At 44.5% G+C, this 19,950-nt stretch overlaps 2 protein-coding genes across 2 annotated transcripts in view; both read left to right on the plus strand.

The window, feature by feature from the left end:
• The first annotated feature begins 1,470 nt into the window (after positions 1-1,470).
• LOC123232211 (myeloblastin-like) lies at positions 1,471-9,304 on the plus strand. Its single transcript, XM_044658590.1, has 5 exons — positions 1,471-1,525; positions 5,597-5,753; positions 7,298-7,439; positions 8,069-8,299; positions 8,818-9,304. Exons 1-5 carry the CDS (start codon positions 1,471-1,473, stop codon positions 9,040-9,042), a joined length of 810 nt encoding a protein of 269 aa, XP_044514525.1. The 3' UTR covers positions 9,043-9,304.
• A 7,719-nt stretch (positions 9,305-17,023) lies between these two features.
• LOC123232212 (neutrophil elastase-like) overlaps positions 17,024-19,950 on the plus strand; it is an 18,747-nt gene continuing 15,820 nt past the window's right edge. The window contains exon 1 of the mRNA XM_044658591.1: positions 17,024-17,102. Within this exon, the coding sequence (XP_044514526.1) occupies positions 17,048-17,102 (55 nt within the window). The 5' untranslated portion in view covers positions 17,024-17,047. The remainder of the gene's footprint in view (positions 17,103-19,950) is intronic.

Genomic DNA, 19,950 nt, shown 5'->3' on the forward strand with positions numbered 1-19,950 from the left:
GAGACAGACAGAGAGAGAGAATGCGTCCAAGATAAGATGGTGATAAACGTTTCCTTCTCTATTCTGCCTCGGTCAGGTCACAGCCATGGTAGTATGATCAGTTCTAGGTTTAAGAAGGACATCAATAAGTCCAGGGGAGGGCAGTGAAGGAATTTGAATTCAGACTATCTGAGGAATGGTTGGAGGAAGTGAATTTATTTAGCCCAGAAAAGAGGAGGCTTAGGGCAGACTGATAGATGTCTTCAAGTATTTTAAAGATTATATTGTGCCTCACCTGGAGAAGGGGAACCTGGGGAGTGGGCAGGGGCGGATGGGAATGGAGGAGGGGGCGATGTTAGCTGTCTTCAAGTATGAGAAGGCTGTCGGTTGGAAGAGGGATCCTGCTTGTCTCCAGAGGGCAGAACCAGGAGTCATGGATGAAAGTTACAAAGAGGTCAATTTAGATTTAAAGTCAGGAAATGCTTCCCGCCCAGCAGAGCTGTCCCAAAGTGTACTGGGCTGTCTGCAGAGATGAGGGGCTCTCCCTCGCTGACTGTCTTCAGCCAAAGGCTAGATAACTGAACTTTAGAGGGTGTGAAAATTTCCCAGAGCAGTTTTAGAGAAGGTGGCACAGCACATAGACTGCTGGCCCTGGAGTCAGGAAGATCAGTTTGGGTCTCCTATTTACCAGCCATTTGAGCCTGGGTAAGTCACTTCTCTGTGCCTCAGTTTCCTTACCTATAAAATGAGGATAGTAATAGTATCCGTTTTCCAGGATTACTGTAAGAATCAAATGAGATAACACATGTAAAGTTCTTTGCCAACCTTAAAGCACCATATAGAATTATTATTATCATCACCAAGAATAATTAGTAGTTAAACTGGAAAAGGCCCAATCCCTATGGCCACAGGCCAGTTTCTTTCTATCTAGGCTCACTCTGCTCCTCCCTGGAGCAGCCTTCTCCAAAACTTGCCCTGGTGGCACCCTGAGATCTCCCTCAGGTCTGGTGTTAGACTCTCCCCCCAAACTGATTTGAGTGCCCATTTAGAGAGGGTTTGCTCTGGGCTGGCTGTTAAGACTCTGTGGGTAGTCACTCATCTGGCATAGAGGTCAGGACATTCTTCTGGGAATCAGGGCTCACTTGGATGGCTTTGGAGGACCCATAAGTCTTTGAGGTCCTGTGATTCTGTGACCTTACTGTTCCACCTCCTTCTCCTCCCCTAGGATGAGGGTGACAAGTGGAGGCAGAGGCTACTCCCTAACAGTGCAGGGTCCCCACTCTTGTTCCCCATCCTCTATTTCTTCTTCCTCTGGTCCCATCTCTTGGCTCCCACCCTACTCAGGCAGCAGAGGAAGTTGGGGAAAGCCTGGGCTCGTGTGTCTGTGGAGCAATCCCAACAGTCTCCCCACAGAGTCTATAAGAGGAGAGAACAGAGAGAGGAGGTACAGGGATCCTGAGGCTCTCCCAGCCCCCTCTGACATTCCACACCATGGCATCCTTACTGCTCAGAACCCTCCTCCTATTGCTAGCCTCTATCCAGGGCTGTAAGTATGCAATCCTCCCCCCACCCCTATCTGCCACCTTTTCTCCTGGCTGTCCCTGGGGAGGACTCTCAGGTCTCATGGGGGGAGAGGGGACAGGGGTCAGGAGCAGATCTGAGATTTCTGTCCCTGATGTGTTAGACAGCTTTGGGGAGCTGACTTGCCCCCAGATCAAACCCAGGGGACCTGAGTTTGATTCTCAGCTCAGAGTTTGATTCTCTTACCTCTGTGACCTCAGACTCTGGGTTCCTCATCTGTCAACAAGAAGAACACTCAGGGACCTGTGGAGAAATGTGTCAGCATAGGCTGTCATGGGCGTCATCCAGGAATGTAGGGTCTGGAGCTGGGTATGGATGGGGAAGTGTGTGGGGACTGAAGGCTATGGAAAAGAGAGATCATAGATTTCAAGTGGGAAAGGAACCGAGAGGTCACTAAGCCTTATCCCTGTATTTTACAAACAAGGAAACTGAGGCTCCTAGATGAAGTAGTTTGCCAAAGGTCACCCAGGTAGTAAATGACAGAGATAAGACTGGAATTCAGGTCCTCTAGACACTAAGGCTAGTGCCCTTTCCAGAAGAGGTCATTTTTATCCCTGGGGAATTCAAGAGCTACCCCCTCTGATACAAGAAGAAGAAGTATGTAAGAGGGTCACCCTTGGTCCATCTGATGAGACTTGGAGTGTGGTCCTTTGTCAGAAGGGACCTTACACAGAGGCGCCTAGGCTGAGAGGACCCCGGAACTCCCCACCGTGATCATTGTTGACACGATAATCATGATAATAACAATAAATGGATTAGCATATAACATAATGAGCTCATTAGGGGTTATGTTAGTGCTTAATATTTTATATATTCCATCTAGTATATATTAATTAATAATATAATTTGATATCATCATTATAAAAATAGATTCTAATGGGATGCTTCTGATGTTCTATATATATTTACTATATACTGGTTAATATATTTGTTACAATAGATATATTAATTAAATAGAAATATGTATTAGCTAATAAGATAATTTTACATCATCATCATTACAATAATATATTAACACAATATGTTATAAGGTGAGGCTTATCATGTTCTATTACTGGTTAATATAGTTATATGTAGATATATACTAATAATATCATTTGACATCATCATCATCATTATAATAATGTAATAATATAATAGAATGTGAGGCTTATGATGTTACACCACTGGTTAATATAGTTATATGTAGATATAGAAACTAATAATATAATTTAACATAATCATCATCTAATAATAATAATATAATACATTATAATGTGAGGCTGATGATGTTATACCACTGATGAATATATTTATATAGAGATATATTAACTAATAATATAATTTAATACCACCATCATCATTCTAATACTATAGTATGTGAGGCTTATGATGTTATATTATTGGTTAATATATTTATATGTAAATATAGAAACTAATAATATAATTTAACATCACCATCATCTAATAATAATTATTATAATGTGAGGCTGATGATGTTATACCACTGGTTAATATATTTATATAGAGATATCTATTAACTAATAATATAATTTAATACTACCATCATCATTATAATAATATATTAATATGATATAATGTGAGGCTTGTGATATTATATTACTGGTTAAGATAGTTATATGTAGATATAGGAACTAATAATCTCATTTAACACCATTATCATCATCATCTAATAATAATAATATAATATATTATAATGAGAGGCTGATGATGTTATATCACTGGCTGATATATTTATATGTAGACATAGAAACTAACACTAGAATTTAAAACTATATCATTGTTATAATAATATATTGATACAATATATTATAATGTAGGGAGCAGCTGGGTAGCTCAGTGGATTGAGAGCCTGGCCTAGAGATGGGAGGTCCTGGGTTCAAATGTGGCCTCAGATACTTCCTAGCTGTGTGACCCTGGGCAAGTCACTTGACCCCCATTGCCCACCCTTACCACTCTTCCACCAAGGAGCCAATGCACAGAAGTTAAGGGTTTAAAAAAAAAACAGGAAAAAACCCCCAATCTATTATAATGTGATACAATGTTATAAAATGAGTTAATATATTTATATATAGATGTATAAACTAGTAATATAATTTAAAACCACTATCATCATCATCATCATCATTACATATTGGTATAATATATTATAATGTGATATAATGATGTTATACCACTGGTTAATGTATTTGTATATAGATATACAAACTAATAACATAATAAAAACCATCATCATCATCATATATTAATATCATATATAATAATGTGATGTTATATGACTAGTTAATATATTTATGCACAAATCTACATTAGCTAATACTATCATTTAGCAGCATTTATTTATTTTTATTTTTTTTTAAACTCTTAACTTCTGTGTATTGGCTCCTTGGTGGAAGAGTGGTAAGGGTGGGCAATGGGGGTCAAGTGACTTGCCCAGGGTCACACAGCTAGGAAGTGTCTGAAGCTGGATTTGATTTAGCAACATTTATATTGGGCTTTAAGATTTTCAAAGCCCTGTCCACATGCCATTTTATTTGATCCTCACCACGTCTCTGAGAAAAGTATCATTGTTATCCCTGTTTTACAGATGAGGAAACCAAGTCCCAGAGGGGTTAGTAGGCACTGAATAAATGCTTGTTGATTCTGTGATCACATAGCTAAGCATCTGAGGTGGGATTCAAACCCAAGTCTTCCCCACTCCAAGTCCAGTGCTCACAGGAGAGAATAGGTCCATTCTGCATCAGAAAGAAAGACGTGGGAATGGCAAGTTTGTCCCCAATAGGTACTCTTTACGGGTTTCTCCTCCTCCTGGTAGGAGCAAGCTGTTTGTCATGAAGGGAAGTCCTTGTACTTCCCAGCCCCCAGCCCTCAGCTTAGCCCAGCTGCTGTGCAGCGTTTCTGAGTTTAGGGATCCTGGTCCTCCCATGGAAGGGGCACAGCTGACATGGGCAGCCCAGGCTCTGAGCCTCTCTGACAGTGGAAGAGGATGTGAGCAGAGGGCTGGGATAGCCTATTCACATTATCAAGTAATAACTCCATCCAACATAAGGTGAGAAGAAAAAGAGTAAAATCTTCGTCCTATTAAACATGGGCAGCGAGGTGGCACCGTGGGCAGAGTACCCTGGCTGGAGTCAAGGAGATGTAAGTTCAGATCCAGCCTCAGATACTTCCTAGCTGGGTGGCCCTGGGCAAGTCACTTCACCCTGTTTATCTCCGTTTCTTCATCTGTAAAACAAGCTAGAGAAGGAAATGACAAACTACTCCAGAATTTTGGCCATGAAAACCCCAGATGAGGTCATGGTAGGACACACTGAACAACAATGATCTTAAATAATATGAATGACAACGCCACTGAATCAAAGGTGAGGAAAATAATAAGCCAACCCTATTCATCGATAAGAAGATATGACCACAATAAGAAGACCCTAATAATATAAAAGAATCATTCGGGAGGGGGCGGCTGAGTGGCTCAATGGATAGAGCACCAGGCCTGGAGTGAGGAGGTCTTGGGTTCAAATCTGACCTCAGACACTTCCTAGCTGTGTGACCCTGGGCAAGTCACTGAACTGTTGTTGCCTAGCCCTTACCACCCTTCTGTCTTGGAACCAGAACATAGTATTAATTCTTAGATGGAAGGGAAGGGGTAAAAAAAAAGAGAGAGAACCATCAGAATGCAATGAATTAAATGAGAGGGCAAATCAGAATAGTCACTCCTACTTACCTAGAAACCTGAGACTGACAGATGGCTCAGATAGCTCTTTGGGGTAGATGGCTAATGAAAGGGTCACCAGTCCCATTTTACAGATGAGAACTTCATCAGTCCTAGGGTTAGCCAGTGGCAGAGACTCCCAGGCTAGGGCTCTTTGCACTCCATGGCATCTGCCCTAGTGGCCCTACTCCTTGGCTGCTGGGAGAGCCCCCTCTTAGGATGAGTCTGAGAGCCTTGAAGGCTAGGACAAGCCTAATTGAGTTTTTCCTCTTTCTTTCCTTTTGTCTTTCCTCTTGTCTTTCCCTCTCTGTACTGTCCCCACTCCAGGTTTGGTCCTTAGCTCCAAGATTGTGGGTGGCAAACCCGCCATTCCCCACTCTCGGCCCTATATGGTCTCCCTGCAGGTTCAAGGGAACCACTTCTGTGGGGGGACCCTGATCCACCCTCAGTTTGTGATGACAGCAGCCCACTGCGTCAACCAAATGTGAGTAATTGGAGGGGGAGAGGGGAGCTCCTGGTGGGCACAAGGGAGAACTGACCAGCGTCCTGCCCTGAGGGAGCCCCCTGCCCCATTCAGAGGGGGGAGAGCTATGCCTCTTTCCCTCAGAGCATGTCTGGACTAAGAGAGGGAAGGAACTCTGCCCTGCTCTGAGGGAGGTCTAAGAGAGACATGGCCTCCAGAAGCTCTTAGTCTGAAGGGGGGATGGAACCCTGTCCTCAGGGAACCTTTATTCTGAGAGGGAAACACAGCCTCTACCAGCTTGGACCCTCTGGTCTGAGGGAGCAAGGTGGCCTAGAACTTGGAGTATGGGAGCTCACCAATGGAAGATGGAGACCAAGTTAATGCTAAGGATTTAATCCCAACTCTCCAGGAGAAAGGAGACCCCCTCTGAGCTCCACTTGGATGGGAGGAACTCCATGGAGCAAGGGACGTGATGAAAAGTTTAGACATTCACCTGTAGGTCATGGGAACCAAGGAAGGGGTGGGAGCAGGAGAGGGGTCTGGTCAGAGGGAGGCTGGGAGGGGATGACCGGCAGCTGGTGCAGGATGGATTGGAGCTGGAGGCAAAGGAGAGCCCATAAGCGACTGTTCTGAGAGCTGGGTCAGAGGGGCTGCAGATGGGAATGGAAAGGAGAGGAAGCGATAGGAGAGATGCTGGGGAGATGGAATGGGCAAGGCTTGATGACAGCGCCTAACGCCCAGGATTATTTCAAGGAATAGATTCTTCTTAATCATAAGGGACAATAAAGTAAAAGGTTATCATTTCTAAGTTAGGCTATTCTAACTGGGGTAAGAGGGAGGGAGAAGCCCGAGCTTTCTGGTCTGGGTGAGGACCAAGAGGAAGGCAGTTAAGAGCTGGCCATTGAATAGACATGGCTCAATGGTAACCGAGGTCAAATCTCAATGCCCCCAGCTTCTTGCTGCATGACCTTGGGTAAGTCTTCCCAAGTCTGTTTCCTTGTCTATAAAATGGGAACAATGTTACTTGTGTTCCACCCCTGGCTTTTGAGGGACAGTTTTCTTTTTTTTTTATCATGCAAAACATAATTCCATATTATTCATTTTTGTGAGTGAATAATCATATGAAACCCAAACCCCAAAACTTAAAACCCAAATAAACAAGTGAAAAATCACATGCTTTCATCTGCATTCTGACTCCAACAGTTCTTTCTCAGAAGGCAGATAGCATTTTTTGTCATAAGTCTTGAGGGCCAAATTTTCTAACTCTTAGAGCCATGTTGGTGAACCTATGGCATGCATGTCGGAGGGGGTTGCTTCCTTCCTCCTCTCCACATGCTCCTGAGGACATTCTTGCCATCACCCACCCCTCTGCCCAGTAGCCCAATGGGAGCACTTCCTCCCTCCCCTGACTGGGGTAAGGCGGGGGCCTCACATGTGCCATGAGGGTTGCAGTTTGGGCACTCGGTCTCTAAAAGGTTCTCCATCACTGTCTTGGAGCCCCATTGGAATGTGGTAGCTGGTGGAAGCCCTCCTCCCCATCATTGTTTCCTTTCTTGCCACCCCAGCAACCCTCAGCTGATGATGGTGGTGGTGGGAGCCCATAACTTGGAAGTCCCTGAGACTGTCTGGCAGGTTTTCAGCGTCCAGCGTCTCTATTCCAATGACTATGATGACAAAAATAAATTGAATGACATCGCGCTCATTGAGGTGAGTGGGGAAAGAAAAGAAAAGGAAAGAGTTGGGGAAGGGGAAAGGCTGGCCTCTATCTTGTTCCCTTCTCTCTCTGAACCTCAGTTTCCTAATCTGTAAAATATGGATAATAATAAGATTTACGGTACTTCTCTCACAGATTTGTTGAGAATCAAAACCTTTGTAAACGTTCAAGTTCTCCATAAATGCCAGTTATCAGTATTGTTACAATTGTTGTTGTTGAATCATTTTTCAGTCGTATCCGACTCTTTGTGACCCAATTTGGGGTTTTCTTGGCAAAGATACTGGAGTAGTTTGCCATTTTCTTCTCCAGATGAGGAAACTGAGGCAAACAGGGTTAAATGACTTGCCCAGGATCCCCCAGCGAGTGTTAAAATTAGGTATACCTCCTGTCTGTTAGAGTATTCCAAGAGACAACTTCAGGGGGCTTCCCTTCCCAGGTCTTGCCCAGATTGGTGAGGGGTGCAGGTGTGCAGTGGAGGTGCAGGTGGAGGCCCTGCTTGGCTGAGGACCAGTTGATTTAGGGGAAAGAACCTGGGACTGGAAGACAAGAGAGGGAGGCCTGGGTGGGATTCCACGCTATCCTGTGCTGACTAGCCTTGTGTTTGGATCCTTCATTCTTATAGCTGGACCGTCCAGCCACTCTGAATGCTGAGGTCCAGGTGGCTCCACTCCCAACACAGGGCCAGTCCCTGCCCGCAGGGACCCAGTGCCTGGCCATGGGCTGGGGGCGACTGGGAACAATGTTGCCCATCCCCAGCGTTCTGCAGGAACTGAATGTCACCGTGGTGACTTTCCTTTGCCGGGAGCATAACGTCTGTACGCTGGCACCCCGTCAGCGAGCGGGCATCTGTTTCGTATGTATCTAATCCCCTGCTCACCAGTGCCCCATGGGAGGGTAGCCACAGAGAGCCCCATGCCCAGTGATGGCAGCAGCAAAGCCCATATTGGAGGAGAGAATATTGGATATTAGCAAGCCCAGAATTTAGGGCTAATTCCCTTTTGCTGGAGATCAGGAAGCAGGAGTATTGGGAGGGAGGTGACTGGAGCAGTAAACTAAGGCATCTCATGGGGGGAAGACAGAAGAAACAGAGGATGGAGAGCCTGGGGTGCCTCCTATCTTCAAAGGGCAGTGGGGGTAACGGAAAGTGTCCTGGGCTCAGGAGGCCAGGGATCAAATATTAGCTCTGCCCCTGGCATGCTGTCGTCCATTGGCCATTGGCCACTGGCAAGTCTTGTCCCCTGTACGGGCCTCATTTTCCCTCACCTGTAAAAGGTGAGCTTTGATCCTCTCTAAAGTCTCTGTGGCCAAACACTGGATGCAAATGGCCAATCAGGTGGAGAGAAGCTAACCAACCTCTGACTCTGCCCACAGGGGGATTCTGGGGGTCCTCTGATCTGCCAAGGAGTGGTCCATGCTGTGGACTCCTTCATCATAGGAGGCTGTGCCTCTCAGCGCCACCCAGACTTCTTTGCCCGAGTCTCTCTTTATGTCGACTGGATTAACTCCATCCTGAAAAAAGCAGAGGAAAAGCAGGAGGAAGAGAAGGATGAGGAGGGGCTCTGGCAAGCCTCAGGCAGCTCCATGGGGAATCCTTGACCGACCCTTCCCCTGGGAGCCTTCCCACCATCTTCAGCTCTTGGGACAAGAGACCCAGGAAGTGGGGGATGTATGGAGGCTCCAACTTCTACAAAGCAGGGTGTAGTTGCTAGAGATCTGAGCTTGGATCAGGAAGCCCTGAGTTCAAATCCCATCTCTGACACTTATTCGCTGTATGACCCTAAGCAAGTCACTCTGCTCCACTTGGAGCTTCAGTAATCGCCTCTGTTCCGTGGAGGTATTAATAATAAGAGCACCTACCTCACAGGGCTGTTGTGGGGATCAAAAAGATTTTGTATTGAAAGCATTTTGTAAATGTTAAAATTTCTATGGAGATGTGAGTCGTTATTATGACTAAACCCCTCAAAATTCAACCCATCACCCATGGCATTTAGAGGAGGGAAGGGTGCCGGGGCCAAATGAAGGGGAAGCCCAGGGGAGAAAGAAGATGATGACTGTTCATTATTCAGAAGAGTAATGAGCACCTTTTTGATGCTGATAATTCCACCTCAGTCAGCCCAGGGTCTTCATCTGGGACCGAGAACAGGTTCCGCCTAAAACCCTTTTGAGGTCCTCAGATGAAGATCTCTGCCACCCATTGGGGCAAGTAAAGAACAGTAACATAGTCACTCTTCCTTCCTTCACCCCCTCACCTTCTAGCAGTTATGATAACACAGTGAAGAGGAGACTCAACTCACATCAAGAAGAAAGACCCAAGTTCAAATCTATAATCTATATCCATTAACTAGCTACGAGACCTTGGGCAGGTGGGAGCTCTGTGCCTCAGTTTCTCACTCTGTAAAATGAGGGAGTTGCGCTCCATAGCCTCTAAGGCCCCCGACAACTCTCAGCCAATGGAGTCATTATTTGGAAAGTCACCGGTCACCTTTCCTTCCCCTCTCAAAGCCTTCCATAGAGTGTGTCAGGATCTAAGCTCCCCAAAAGCCTGATGAGGGAGTAGCTGAGGTGGGGTGGGACAGGCTTATTTTGGACTGCATCCATCTCCCTCATCCAGTGCTAGACTAAACTCAGAGAGGCAAAGACCCTCACCCTGGAGACTGTCATTCCCAAGGGTATATGGGAAGGCAATTAAGTCCCTCAGGGGGACTCAGGACAACGTTCTGGAATCATTAAGCGGGTCACGTGTGGCTAAAGGAGATAGAAACAGTGAGTCCCTTGCCCAGATCTCTCTCAGAATCAGAACCCTCCTGGGCCAGGCCAGGAGCCACAGAACCCTCTAATTCTAAAGTGACCTACCCTAAAAGTTAGATCCAAGGGAATAAAGGGGAAAGGGGAGGGCATGTCAGCATCCATCTCCAGGCAAGCACTTCAAGATCTGGGCTTGCTCACCCAACCTATTCCAACCAGAGTTTATCCCTGCCTACCTTTCTCTGGTCAGCCAGTCAGTCAATCAACAACTATCAGCTCAAATGCCCTAGCATGGGAGTCAAGGGATACGCCTGGCTGTGTTTGTATCCTACCTTGGCTAATGGAGCACTGTGTGGTCTGAGGTAAACCCCTCTCTGAGCCTCACCTGAAAAATGGCAAGAGAGGACTGAGGCATCTCTGAGGCTCAGTCCATCTCTGACATGCTTCTTTCCTTCTACATCTAGGGAGGGCTCCATAGGGATCTAAGGTTTCCTGGTAAATGGTATAGGAGTAAAAATGAATAAATATTCCTAGTATTTAAAAAGATATAGAGTTTTAATAATATCCAAAAGAGAGGGAAAATAAAGGATTCTTTCAGTCAAATGAGCAGAGCAAAGAGAGCTAGAGACTCCCACCTGCAGCACTTTACCAAAAGCAGAGCCCAAAAAGAGCCCCGCTGATTGAGTTTCGGCCAAATTTATCTCTCAAACGTAATGACGTAAAGTGAGCACATAACTTAAAAGGATGCAGCTCAGGTGCACCTACACAATGGAAACCATTCCAAAGAGAGACAGAGAATCAGCTGGGATTCAGGTCATTGATTTGACTACACACACACACACACACACACACACACACACACACACCCCCCTAATGCTGTAGAGGAGCCCTTGGGTCTACCAGTACTGATTGTCTGGGGAATGAGGGGAGAAGGCTGTAGGGTATTAATATTAAAAATGATAGATGCTTGTATAAATATATATATTAGTATTTTAATTAAAGCCATGCTGATAGATAAAATCATTAGACCACGCGCTTGTAAGCATTCAAACCTGCCGCCTCCAGAAGCGCCTACTCGCCAAAAAGAGACCACTCCCTCCTAACCCAGGAGATTTAAGCTCTCCCCTGCGTCAAGACGTCGGAGATGGAAATCAGTTGGACCATGTTGGATCACGGGAAATGTAGTTTTATACATTTCCCAAATTTCACTTTTTACAAGGGGAAGCTTTGAAATAATCTGTTTCACTCTACGGTTTCTCATAATGTTTCATATCCTCCCTTTGCTTTCTCCCCTCGCCCTCTAGACAATCAGTACTGGTAAGGCTTTGTCCATGATCCTCCATGACATGAGGATGAAGATCGACAGGCCTCAAAGGTTCATAGAGCCCATGTCACATTTCTCCTCTGTTTCCCATGGTGCTCCTGCCCTCTAGAGAGGCCGAGGTTTAGGCTCAGCCCCAACCCTGTCAACCATATGCCAGCTTTATCTCTCCCCATTCCCTTGGCTACCTTCCAGTTCAATGGAACTCATCATTCCTTAATTGTTGAGTTTATCCATAACCTCATGATTCTGTTGATGCTAATCCTACTCCTTCCAAATTCTTTCTGTGTTCTCTTGACCTTTGTAGCATCCATGATCTTAAGTGGGGTCAAAGCTGCCTCACAGAATTCCATAGTGCCCCCCAGAACTCCAGGAGAGGGGGCAATTGGGGCAGTTAGAAACCTGAGTATAGAAGGCCAGGTCACCCTACTTGCAAGGACACTTTGATCATACTCCTTGTGGGTTCAAGGGGTGGGAGGTGTAATAGGTATAGGCTTTAAAAGTATAAAAGCTGGAAGCCATGGACATTCTGAATGGAATGGGTAGAGAGGGTAGAGAGGGTAGAGAGGATAGAGGAAGCAACAGTCATTGCTGGTTTTGAAAGGAGTTTGGAGCAGAAGTGCAATCAGCAGTCCCTATTTGACCTGGGATCTTGGAGATTGGTGAAGGTTGTAAAGGCTGAAGTTATCATCCTGCAAATCAACTCTGAGTAGGGAAGTGGCCTGTGTTCTGGTGGACAGTTTGCAGACATCTTTCCCTACCTGGTTACTTTTGGATCATCGGCTGTGGAGGAGTTGGTTCCTGGTATCCTGAAGACATCTCTGGATCAGTTCTGAGAACCCCAAACTCAAGCCCTCTTCCTCAAGTCCTTAGCCAACCTGTCAACCTGGCAGAAGCCGGGTTGGCTAAGGAACTTTCCCTTTTGATTCCTGTCCTGGTCAGTTAGACATAGTTTCACTTCACCCCCTCTCCTATCCTTTCAAATTACAATTAAACTGTTTTCCCTGTTTGTTTTCTTCGTACCTTAAAGTTCTCATAGTGTGTGTATTTGTTAAACTCTGTGTTTATCCCTGGCTAGGTGGAGCAGGGTGACAGTTAAGGCCCAACTGTCACTCCTGTCAACCATTCCCCAAACAGCTAACCCCAGTTTCCCTAACTTATTTGGTCCCAGACTATTGTCCATTTCTGTCTCCTACTCACCCTTCTGAACCCAGATAAATATTTAATTTAACCCCCTGTTTTTACCTCATAAGAGAGGAAGAGTTAGATTACTGTTTGGTTAGCTCATCTCTGACCTCAAGGGCTGTGGGTTACTTTACTGCTTTACTTCTGGAAGAATATCTCAATTGCAGCATCTTAACTAATCACTATACAGATCTTTAAGCAAGATTACCTTTAGTTACATTAGATTAGGAGAAAGATTATTTAGTGAGTGGGATAGAAGTTAAGATGTTCAAAACACATGGGAATGTGTAGCCAACAAGTTCATTGAAAATTTCAGAGAGCTTACCTCCTTTTCATTCCTAAAACCATTCCCCTCACCCTGCTTTCCTGAAAATAATAAACCCCTTTGCTTGTTAAGCTACTGGGCCTGTGTGAAGTTATACTAGGATATACTCGCCATCCATATACTTTACCAAAGAAAAGATCCTTTCATCTAAGCACCGGTGCAGTTTCTGTCCTGAGAGCAAGTCATCTGGATTTGAAGACAACCTGGAAACTATTCTATCTTAGGGTTTAGGGAATAATTTAAGCAGAGAGAGTTGTTAACCTCAGTGGGATTATTCCCTGTCAATTTACCAACTAGACCCCGAATTAACCAAGCTTGTACAGCCTCCATTACTTAAACTAAAAAGGATTCGGTTAAACAGTTATTGCCTTCTAGTCCAACTGCTCCCGGGGGTGGGGGTGAGGGAGGAGGAGGAAGAAGTGTACACACTCCTACCCCCTCCCCCTTGTTAGGACAGCCAGCTTCATCCTCTAGCTGGACTCCATTACTAGCCATAGCTAATTTGAGTCAATTCAACACCTGCAAGGCTTTCTAGAGTTGGAAGTGACTATTAGAGATGATAGAATCACGTAGAATTGGAGACCTGGAAAGGACTGCAGAGGTCATCTAGCAGTAGGCTAACCCATGTCTGAAAGGGCTCATCACGTCCAACTCCCTTATTTTATGGAGGAGGAGACTGAGGCCCAGAAAAGGTAAAGCATTCAGATAAGGTCAAATAGCTAAAGTTAAGTGGCTCTCCCCATTTCATTTTTTTTTAATTGGAAAAAATTATATTTTGGAAGAACTCACTACATGAGGTGACAGAATTCCAAAAATCAAATAACATGAAAATATACATCGCAATTTCTTTGTACATTAGGTGTCAAGAAATGGGAAGGGATGGGATTTGAACCCAGGTCCTCTGGTTCCAAATTTGTATTCTTTCTAGCTTATTTCAATGAAGGTCATAGCCAGTCCCTCCTCAGACTTTCTCTGTCCTCCTCATTTGATCGCTTTTTCTCCAGTTCATTAAGAAGCATTTAATGTTTTAATATTTTACTTAGGTATATGGATGATTAATTATATTAATTAATAGAAAACATTAAATGTATGATTGTGTAAATTTAATATCAAATATTAATATAAATAATTCTATTAATTATACATTTTCCTTTTTAACATTTATGGATATATTTTGCTTCCTTTCCTTATCAAGTCATTCCTTGTAACCAAGAATAAAAATTCAGGAAAGCAAAACAGGGTATAATATGTGGAAGAGGGATTACATTTGTTCTACTTGGCCTTTCAAATACAAGCAGATATTAAAATGTCCCCCCTCTCGATCTCCAGGCCTTTTTTTAAAAATTTTGAATATTTTCTCCTAGTTACATGTTTCATGTTCGTTCCCTCTCCCCCATACTCTCCTAACCACCCTTAGCCGATGCACAATTCCACTGGGTTTTACATGTATCATTGATTAAGCCCTAATTCCATATTATTGATAGTTGGACTAGAGTAATCGTTTAGTGTCTACATCCCCAATAATATCCCCATCAGCCCATGCGTTCAAGCAGTTGTTTTTCTTTTGTGTTTCTCCTCCCACAGTTCTTTCTCTGGATGTGGATAGTTTTCTTTCTCATAAGTCCCTCAGCCTTGCTCTGGATTCTTGCATTGCTGCTAGTAGAGTCTCCAGTCCTTTTTTTTTAACTGAAATGTCCCCAGTTTCTTCACCTGAACCTCATCTGTCATCATCTCAAGGTTTTTCACTAATCTGATTGGCCCCTCTTAGACCTCTCCAGTTTATCCTTCTCCTTCCTAAAATCAAGCATCCAGTTTCAAAGACATATTCCATATGTGGAGGATCACTTTCCTGATATCAAACATTGGGCTTCTTCTTTTTTTCTTTTTTAACTATCTAACATTTCCCCATTCCTATCCCTCTCCCTCCAACCCACTGGAAAAAGGAAAAAAAAGAGGATTAACAATAATCATAGTCAAACAAAACAAATCCCTCTGTTGGCCATGCCCCAAAAGTGTGTCCCCTTCTGCACCTTCAGTCCATCATCTCTCTGTCAAGAGAGGAGTCACATTCTTTGTCACTCATCAGTCTTCTGACATTAGAATTGATCATTAGATTGATCAGACTTCTTATTTTTTTCAGTTGTTTTTACCATACTGATGTTATAGTATCTGTGGTTCTGTTCACTTCCTTCTACATCTGTCCATATGAGTCTTCTCAGACTTCTCTAAAACCATTGCCCTCAAGGGGCAGCTGGGTAGCTCAGTGGAGTGAGAGTCAGGCCTAGAGACAGGAGGTCCTAGGTTCAAACCCGGCCTCAGCCACTTCCCAGCTGTGTGACCCTGGGCAAGTCACTTGACCCCCATTGCCCACCCTTACCACTCTTCCACCTATGAACCAATACACCGAAGTACAAGGGTTTAAAAAATAAATAAATAAATAAAGCCATTGCCCTCATCATTTCTTTCAGTGCAATAATTTTCCATCATAGTTATATACCATAATTTGTGCAAATACTCCCCAGATTGTGGGCAACCCATGAGTTCTCTGAGTTTCCAGTTCTTTGCCACCATGAAAAGAGCTACAATAAAAATATTGGTACATAGGAGTCCTTTTCTGCTCTTTCCTTGACTTCTTTGGGGTATAGGTCCAGTGACAGAGTCAAAGGACATGCACAGTTCAGTAACTTTTGGGGCATGCTATGCTTCTTTGAGTGTAGTCCAAGATGGCGCCATCTTTTGGGCTACCACATCACATTATTCATTTCTATTGGAGTTCATTTGCAGTCTAATGTTGTGGCTCTGCTAAAATCTTTTTTTGGGGATGAAATGCTGTCTATGAGTTTGAGTCAATGTCTTTGCTTGTCACTATGCATGTCTAAGCCCACAATTAGATGGATTTATCTGTAACTGTGGGTTTGACCATGAGTAAACACATGCATTCCTGAGAGCAAGCATGACTGTGTATATTTCTATAAACATAAATCCCTGTGTGTGTGTGTGTGTGTGTGTGTGTGTGTGTGTGTGTGTGTGCAAACCTGTGAGTGTCGGAGTTTGGCTGTATCCCAAAGCTAAACAGAAATGACATTTTTTAAAACCCTGGTGGCCTAGAGATAACTATGGAGCCAAGTTGGTTCGACCTAGAGAATGAGTCGTGAAGCTGCCTCCTGCCACTGGCCTGACCCCTTCCTGTCAGGTTGAAAGCTAGGTCAGATCACCCTCCTTTCCTTCCCTACCACTCCCTTGGCACCCCCCAACCACCGTTTGTTCTTGCGCCACTGACAGGGACAGTTAGGACTGGGCATCTTTGGGGGGAAGCTTGGAAGAGGAACTGGATTTGAGCTTCCTGCCATGTGCTGAGGTGCCCGAGGCCTGCTGGAGGGTATAAACTTCCTGGCAAAGAACCAACATGGGAGTTTGGGAAGAGGTTGGATGAGAGGCCTTGGGCCTGCCTGAAGGCATGAGTTTCTTGGCAAGAAACCACCATAGTGGTTTAGGAAGAGACCTTAGGCAGACGCCTAAGGTAGGGAGTTCTCTGGCAGGGAACCACCAATTAGGTTGAGGAGGCAGAGACTGGATGGCCTCCGGGTTTATTAGAGAAGAAGACCTGTGGCAGACTGGGAGATGGCCCCACTGCTAAAGCCACTTTTGATTCTGAGATCCGGGGATCCTCGATTCTGATGGTTTGGGCTTATAACTCCCTGGGACCAAGCCAGCTGACTCATCCTCTTCTGCCTTCTCTCTGTCTGGCCTGCTGTAGGAAGGTAGATAGAAGGCAGAAGCTGCTTCTGAGGTTCCTCTCTTCCACATCCCATTATTGCTCCATCCCTCGGGGTCCTGGGTCCCTATATCCTGCTCCAGTCCAAGAGATAGAGGAAATAGGGGAAGTAACAGCTCCCAGCCAGCCCCTGGGCTGTGGAGCAATTGTAACGAACTCTCCACAAAAGACTATAAGAGGAGAGATTAGGAAAGGGGTACCCCATGAAGACCCCAAGGCTGTTCCTGACATCTACCTGGCCATTGGCACCATGGCCCCCACCCTTCATGGCACTCTCCTCCTCCTGCTGGTCTCCATCCAAGGGGGTAAGTCTCCGACTGTCTGCTGAGCACTAGAGAGATCGGGGCTAGGGGGTGGTTGGCGAAGGACAGTAGAAGGCACAGAGAGATTCCAACCCAAGAGATTTTCAATGAGGGCAAGGAGGAAGAGTCGATGGCTTCTCTATTCATTCACACAAATATTGTCCCACTTCTTAGAAGGGGCTAGTTACAGATCCAAGAGCCAGGAGGTGTGTTAGAACATGGAATGTTAGACTTGGAAGCCAGGTGGATGGATGACTTGGATATCATGCATCAGCCAAAAATGCAGGAAATGTTTAAAAGCTTGAAAAATGACTTCTTTGGAAATATACTGGCTACTGCTATTTCTTTCAACTACTCTTGGTTCTACTCTCTGGTACAAACCAGAACAAGTCTTTTTGCCCTTCCATAGAACTCAGTAAGTCACTTTTCAGACAAGTTGGACACTTCATGCCCCGATCTGGAGTTTTCTTGGCAAAAAATACTGTAGAGGTTTGCCATTCCTTCATTTTCTAGATGAGGAAACTGAGTTAAATATGGTTAAGTGTTGTGCCCAGGGTCACAAAGCTAGAGTCTGAGGTCAGATTTGATCTCAGGTCTTCCCAAATCCTGTTTTCCCTCTAATCTTGGCTGCATTAGTTAGTTGGTGCAAACATCTTTTAAATTTAATATAATTAAAATCATTTTATTTCTTGTGAAAAAAAAATGCTGGGCACTGTGATAAGGAGCCTCAGGACCTAAAACATAGCCTCTTAGAACAGGGAGGTGCCTTAGAATCAAGAGGATAGAAGAGATCTGATAACCAGAACCTAAAATGTTGGGATTGAAAGGGACCTCAGGGCACAAAAATCTAGGAATCTTAGAGTACAAAGCACAGAGTGGAAGAGACAAGAGAGACCTTCTAATGTGGACGTTCAGAATTAAAAGGAACATCAGAAGACAGAACATGGAATTTCAGACCAGGAAGGCAATGACGAATATAGAACCCAGAATGTCAGAGCAGGAAGGATCTCAGAACCAAGAGTCTAGAATATAATAACTAGAAGGGCCCTTAGGATGTAGACTACAGGGTGTCCCAAAAGTCTAAGACTAAGACTGCATTAGGGAGGGAAAGACTTGCTAGGGTAAGAGATACAAAGCAGACTTAAAAATGGGAAAGGAAGAAGAATGTAGATGTCACATATAGAAAGAACCTTGTTGCTGCTCAGTCATGTCTGACTCAATGTGACTCCATAGGTTTTCTTGGCAAAGACACTGGAGTAGTTTGCCATTTCCTTCTCTGTTGTGTCCCCATTTTACAGATGAAGTACTCAGGTAAATAGAAGTTAAGTGGGACAGCTGGGTGGCTCAGTGGATGGAGAGCCAGGCCTAGAGATGGGAGATCCTGGGTTCAAATATGACCTCAGAGACTTCCTAGCTGTGTGACCCTGGGCAAGTCACTTGACCTCCATTCCCTAGCCCTTACCACTCTTCTGTCTTAGAACCAATTGATTCTAAGATGGAAAGTAAGGGTTTAAAAAAAAAGAAGTTAAGTGACTTGCTTAGGGTCATCCAACTAGTATGTGTCAGAGGTTGAGTTTGAACTCAGGACTTCTTGACTCTAGGCACAATGCTTTGGCCACCATGCCATCCAGTTGCCCCAGAGGGGACCTTAAAACAGAGGAAATGGTACATCACAGCTAGGACATAGAATGCAGAATATGGGAACTAAAAGCAAATTTAGAACACAGAATGCTAGAACTGAAAGGGTCTTTAGATGCTCAAATATAGAAATGTCAAAACTGGGTGAGGCCTTAGAACATGGAATTTCAGAGCCAGAAATATCCAGTTGACACAGAATGTCAAAGGTAGAAGGACCTTAGAACCCAGGATATATAGATGTTAAAACTGGGAAGGTCTTTAGAACATGGGGAATTAGAGCTAGAAGGTCTGTTAGAATATAGAACAAAGAAGATCTGAGCAAGAAAGAATCTTTGACACAAAACACAATGGCAGAGTTGGGAGGAACCCTTAAACATAGAACACAAAACACCCACAATAGAGTGGCAAAATCCCAGAGCTAGAGGGGCCCCAGAGGCTGCCTAATCCAATCCAGACCTGAAAAAGAATTCCTTCTTCAACACTTCTAACAGGTGGACACCCATCATTTCCCTGAAGACTTCTAGGGAGGAGTAGCCCACTACTTCCCTGAGCAACCCATTCTACTCTTGGTCAGTGCTCCTTGTTCCAAAGCTTACCTTATACCAAGTCGAAATCTGCTTGTCCCTGAGCCTGGAACTTTTTAATTTTTATTTTTAAACCCTCACCTTCCATCTTAGAATCAGTACTATGTATTGGTTCTGAGGCAGAAGAGTGGTAAGAGCTAGGCAATGGGGGTCAAGTGACTTGCCCAGGATCACACAGCTGGGAAGTGTCTGAGGCCAGATTTGAACCCAAAACTCTGGCCCTGGCTCTCCATCCACTAAACCACCCAGCTGCTCCCTTGAGCTTGGAACTTTTTATTCATTGCTCCTAGTTCTACTTTCTGGGGCCAAGCAGAACAAATCTGATTTCTTGTATCTGAAGACAGCTCTCAAATCCCCCTTTCCTAACCCCAAGATTTGTCTTCTCCAGGCTCAATATTCCCAGGTCTCTCAAACAACCAGATGTCAGGTTCCTTCACCATCTTGGTCACCTCCTTTTCTGGAGGCTTTCCAGCGTATCAATGCTTTTCTAAATAAGACAACCAGAACTGAATCCAGGATTCTGGGGGGAGCCTGACCAATTGGGAAAACAGAGGGACAGTCACCTCCCTGCTCTTTGGTGTGATGCTTTCTTTCTTTCTTTCTTTCTTTCTTTCTTTCTTTCTTTCTTT

This window comes from Gracilinanus agilis, chromosome 1, assembly GCF_016433145.1.
Source record: "Gracilinanus agilis isolate LMUSP501 chromosome 1, AgileGrace, whole genome shotgun sequence".
NCBI lineage: Eukaryota > Metazoa > Chordata > Mammalia > Didelphimorphia > Didelphidae > Gracilinanus > Gracilinanus agilis.

Excerpts from the sequence above, each read along its gene's own strand:
- LOC123232211 (XM_044658590.1), top strand. The coding sequence starts at position 1,471 with ATGGCATCCTTACTGCTCAGAACCCTCCTCCTATTGCTAGCCTCTATC. Across the intron at positions 1,526-5,596 it reads GCTAGCCTCTATCCAGGGCT|GTTTGGTCCTTAGCTCCAAG; the intron begins GTAAGTATGCAA and ends TCCCCACTCCAG. Across the intron at positions 8,300-8,817 it reads AGCGAGCGGGCATCTGTTTC|GGGGATTCTGGGGGTCCTCT; the intron begins GTATGTATCTAA and ends CTCTGCCCACAG.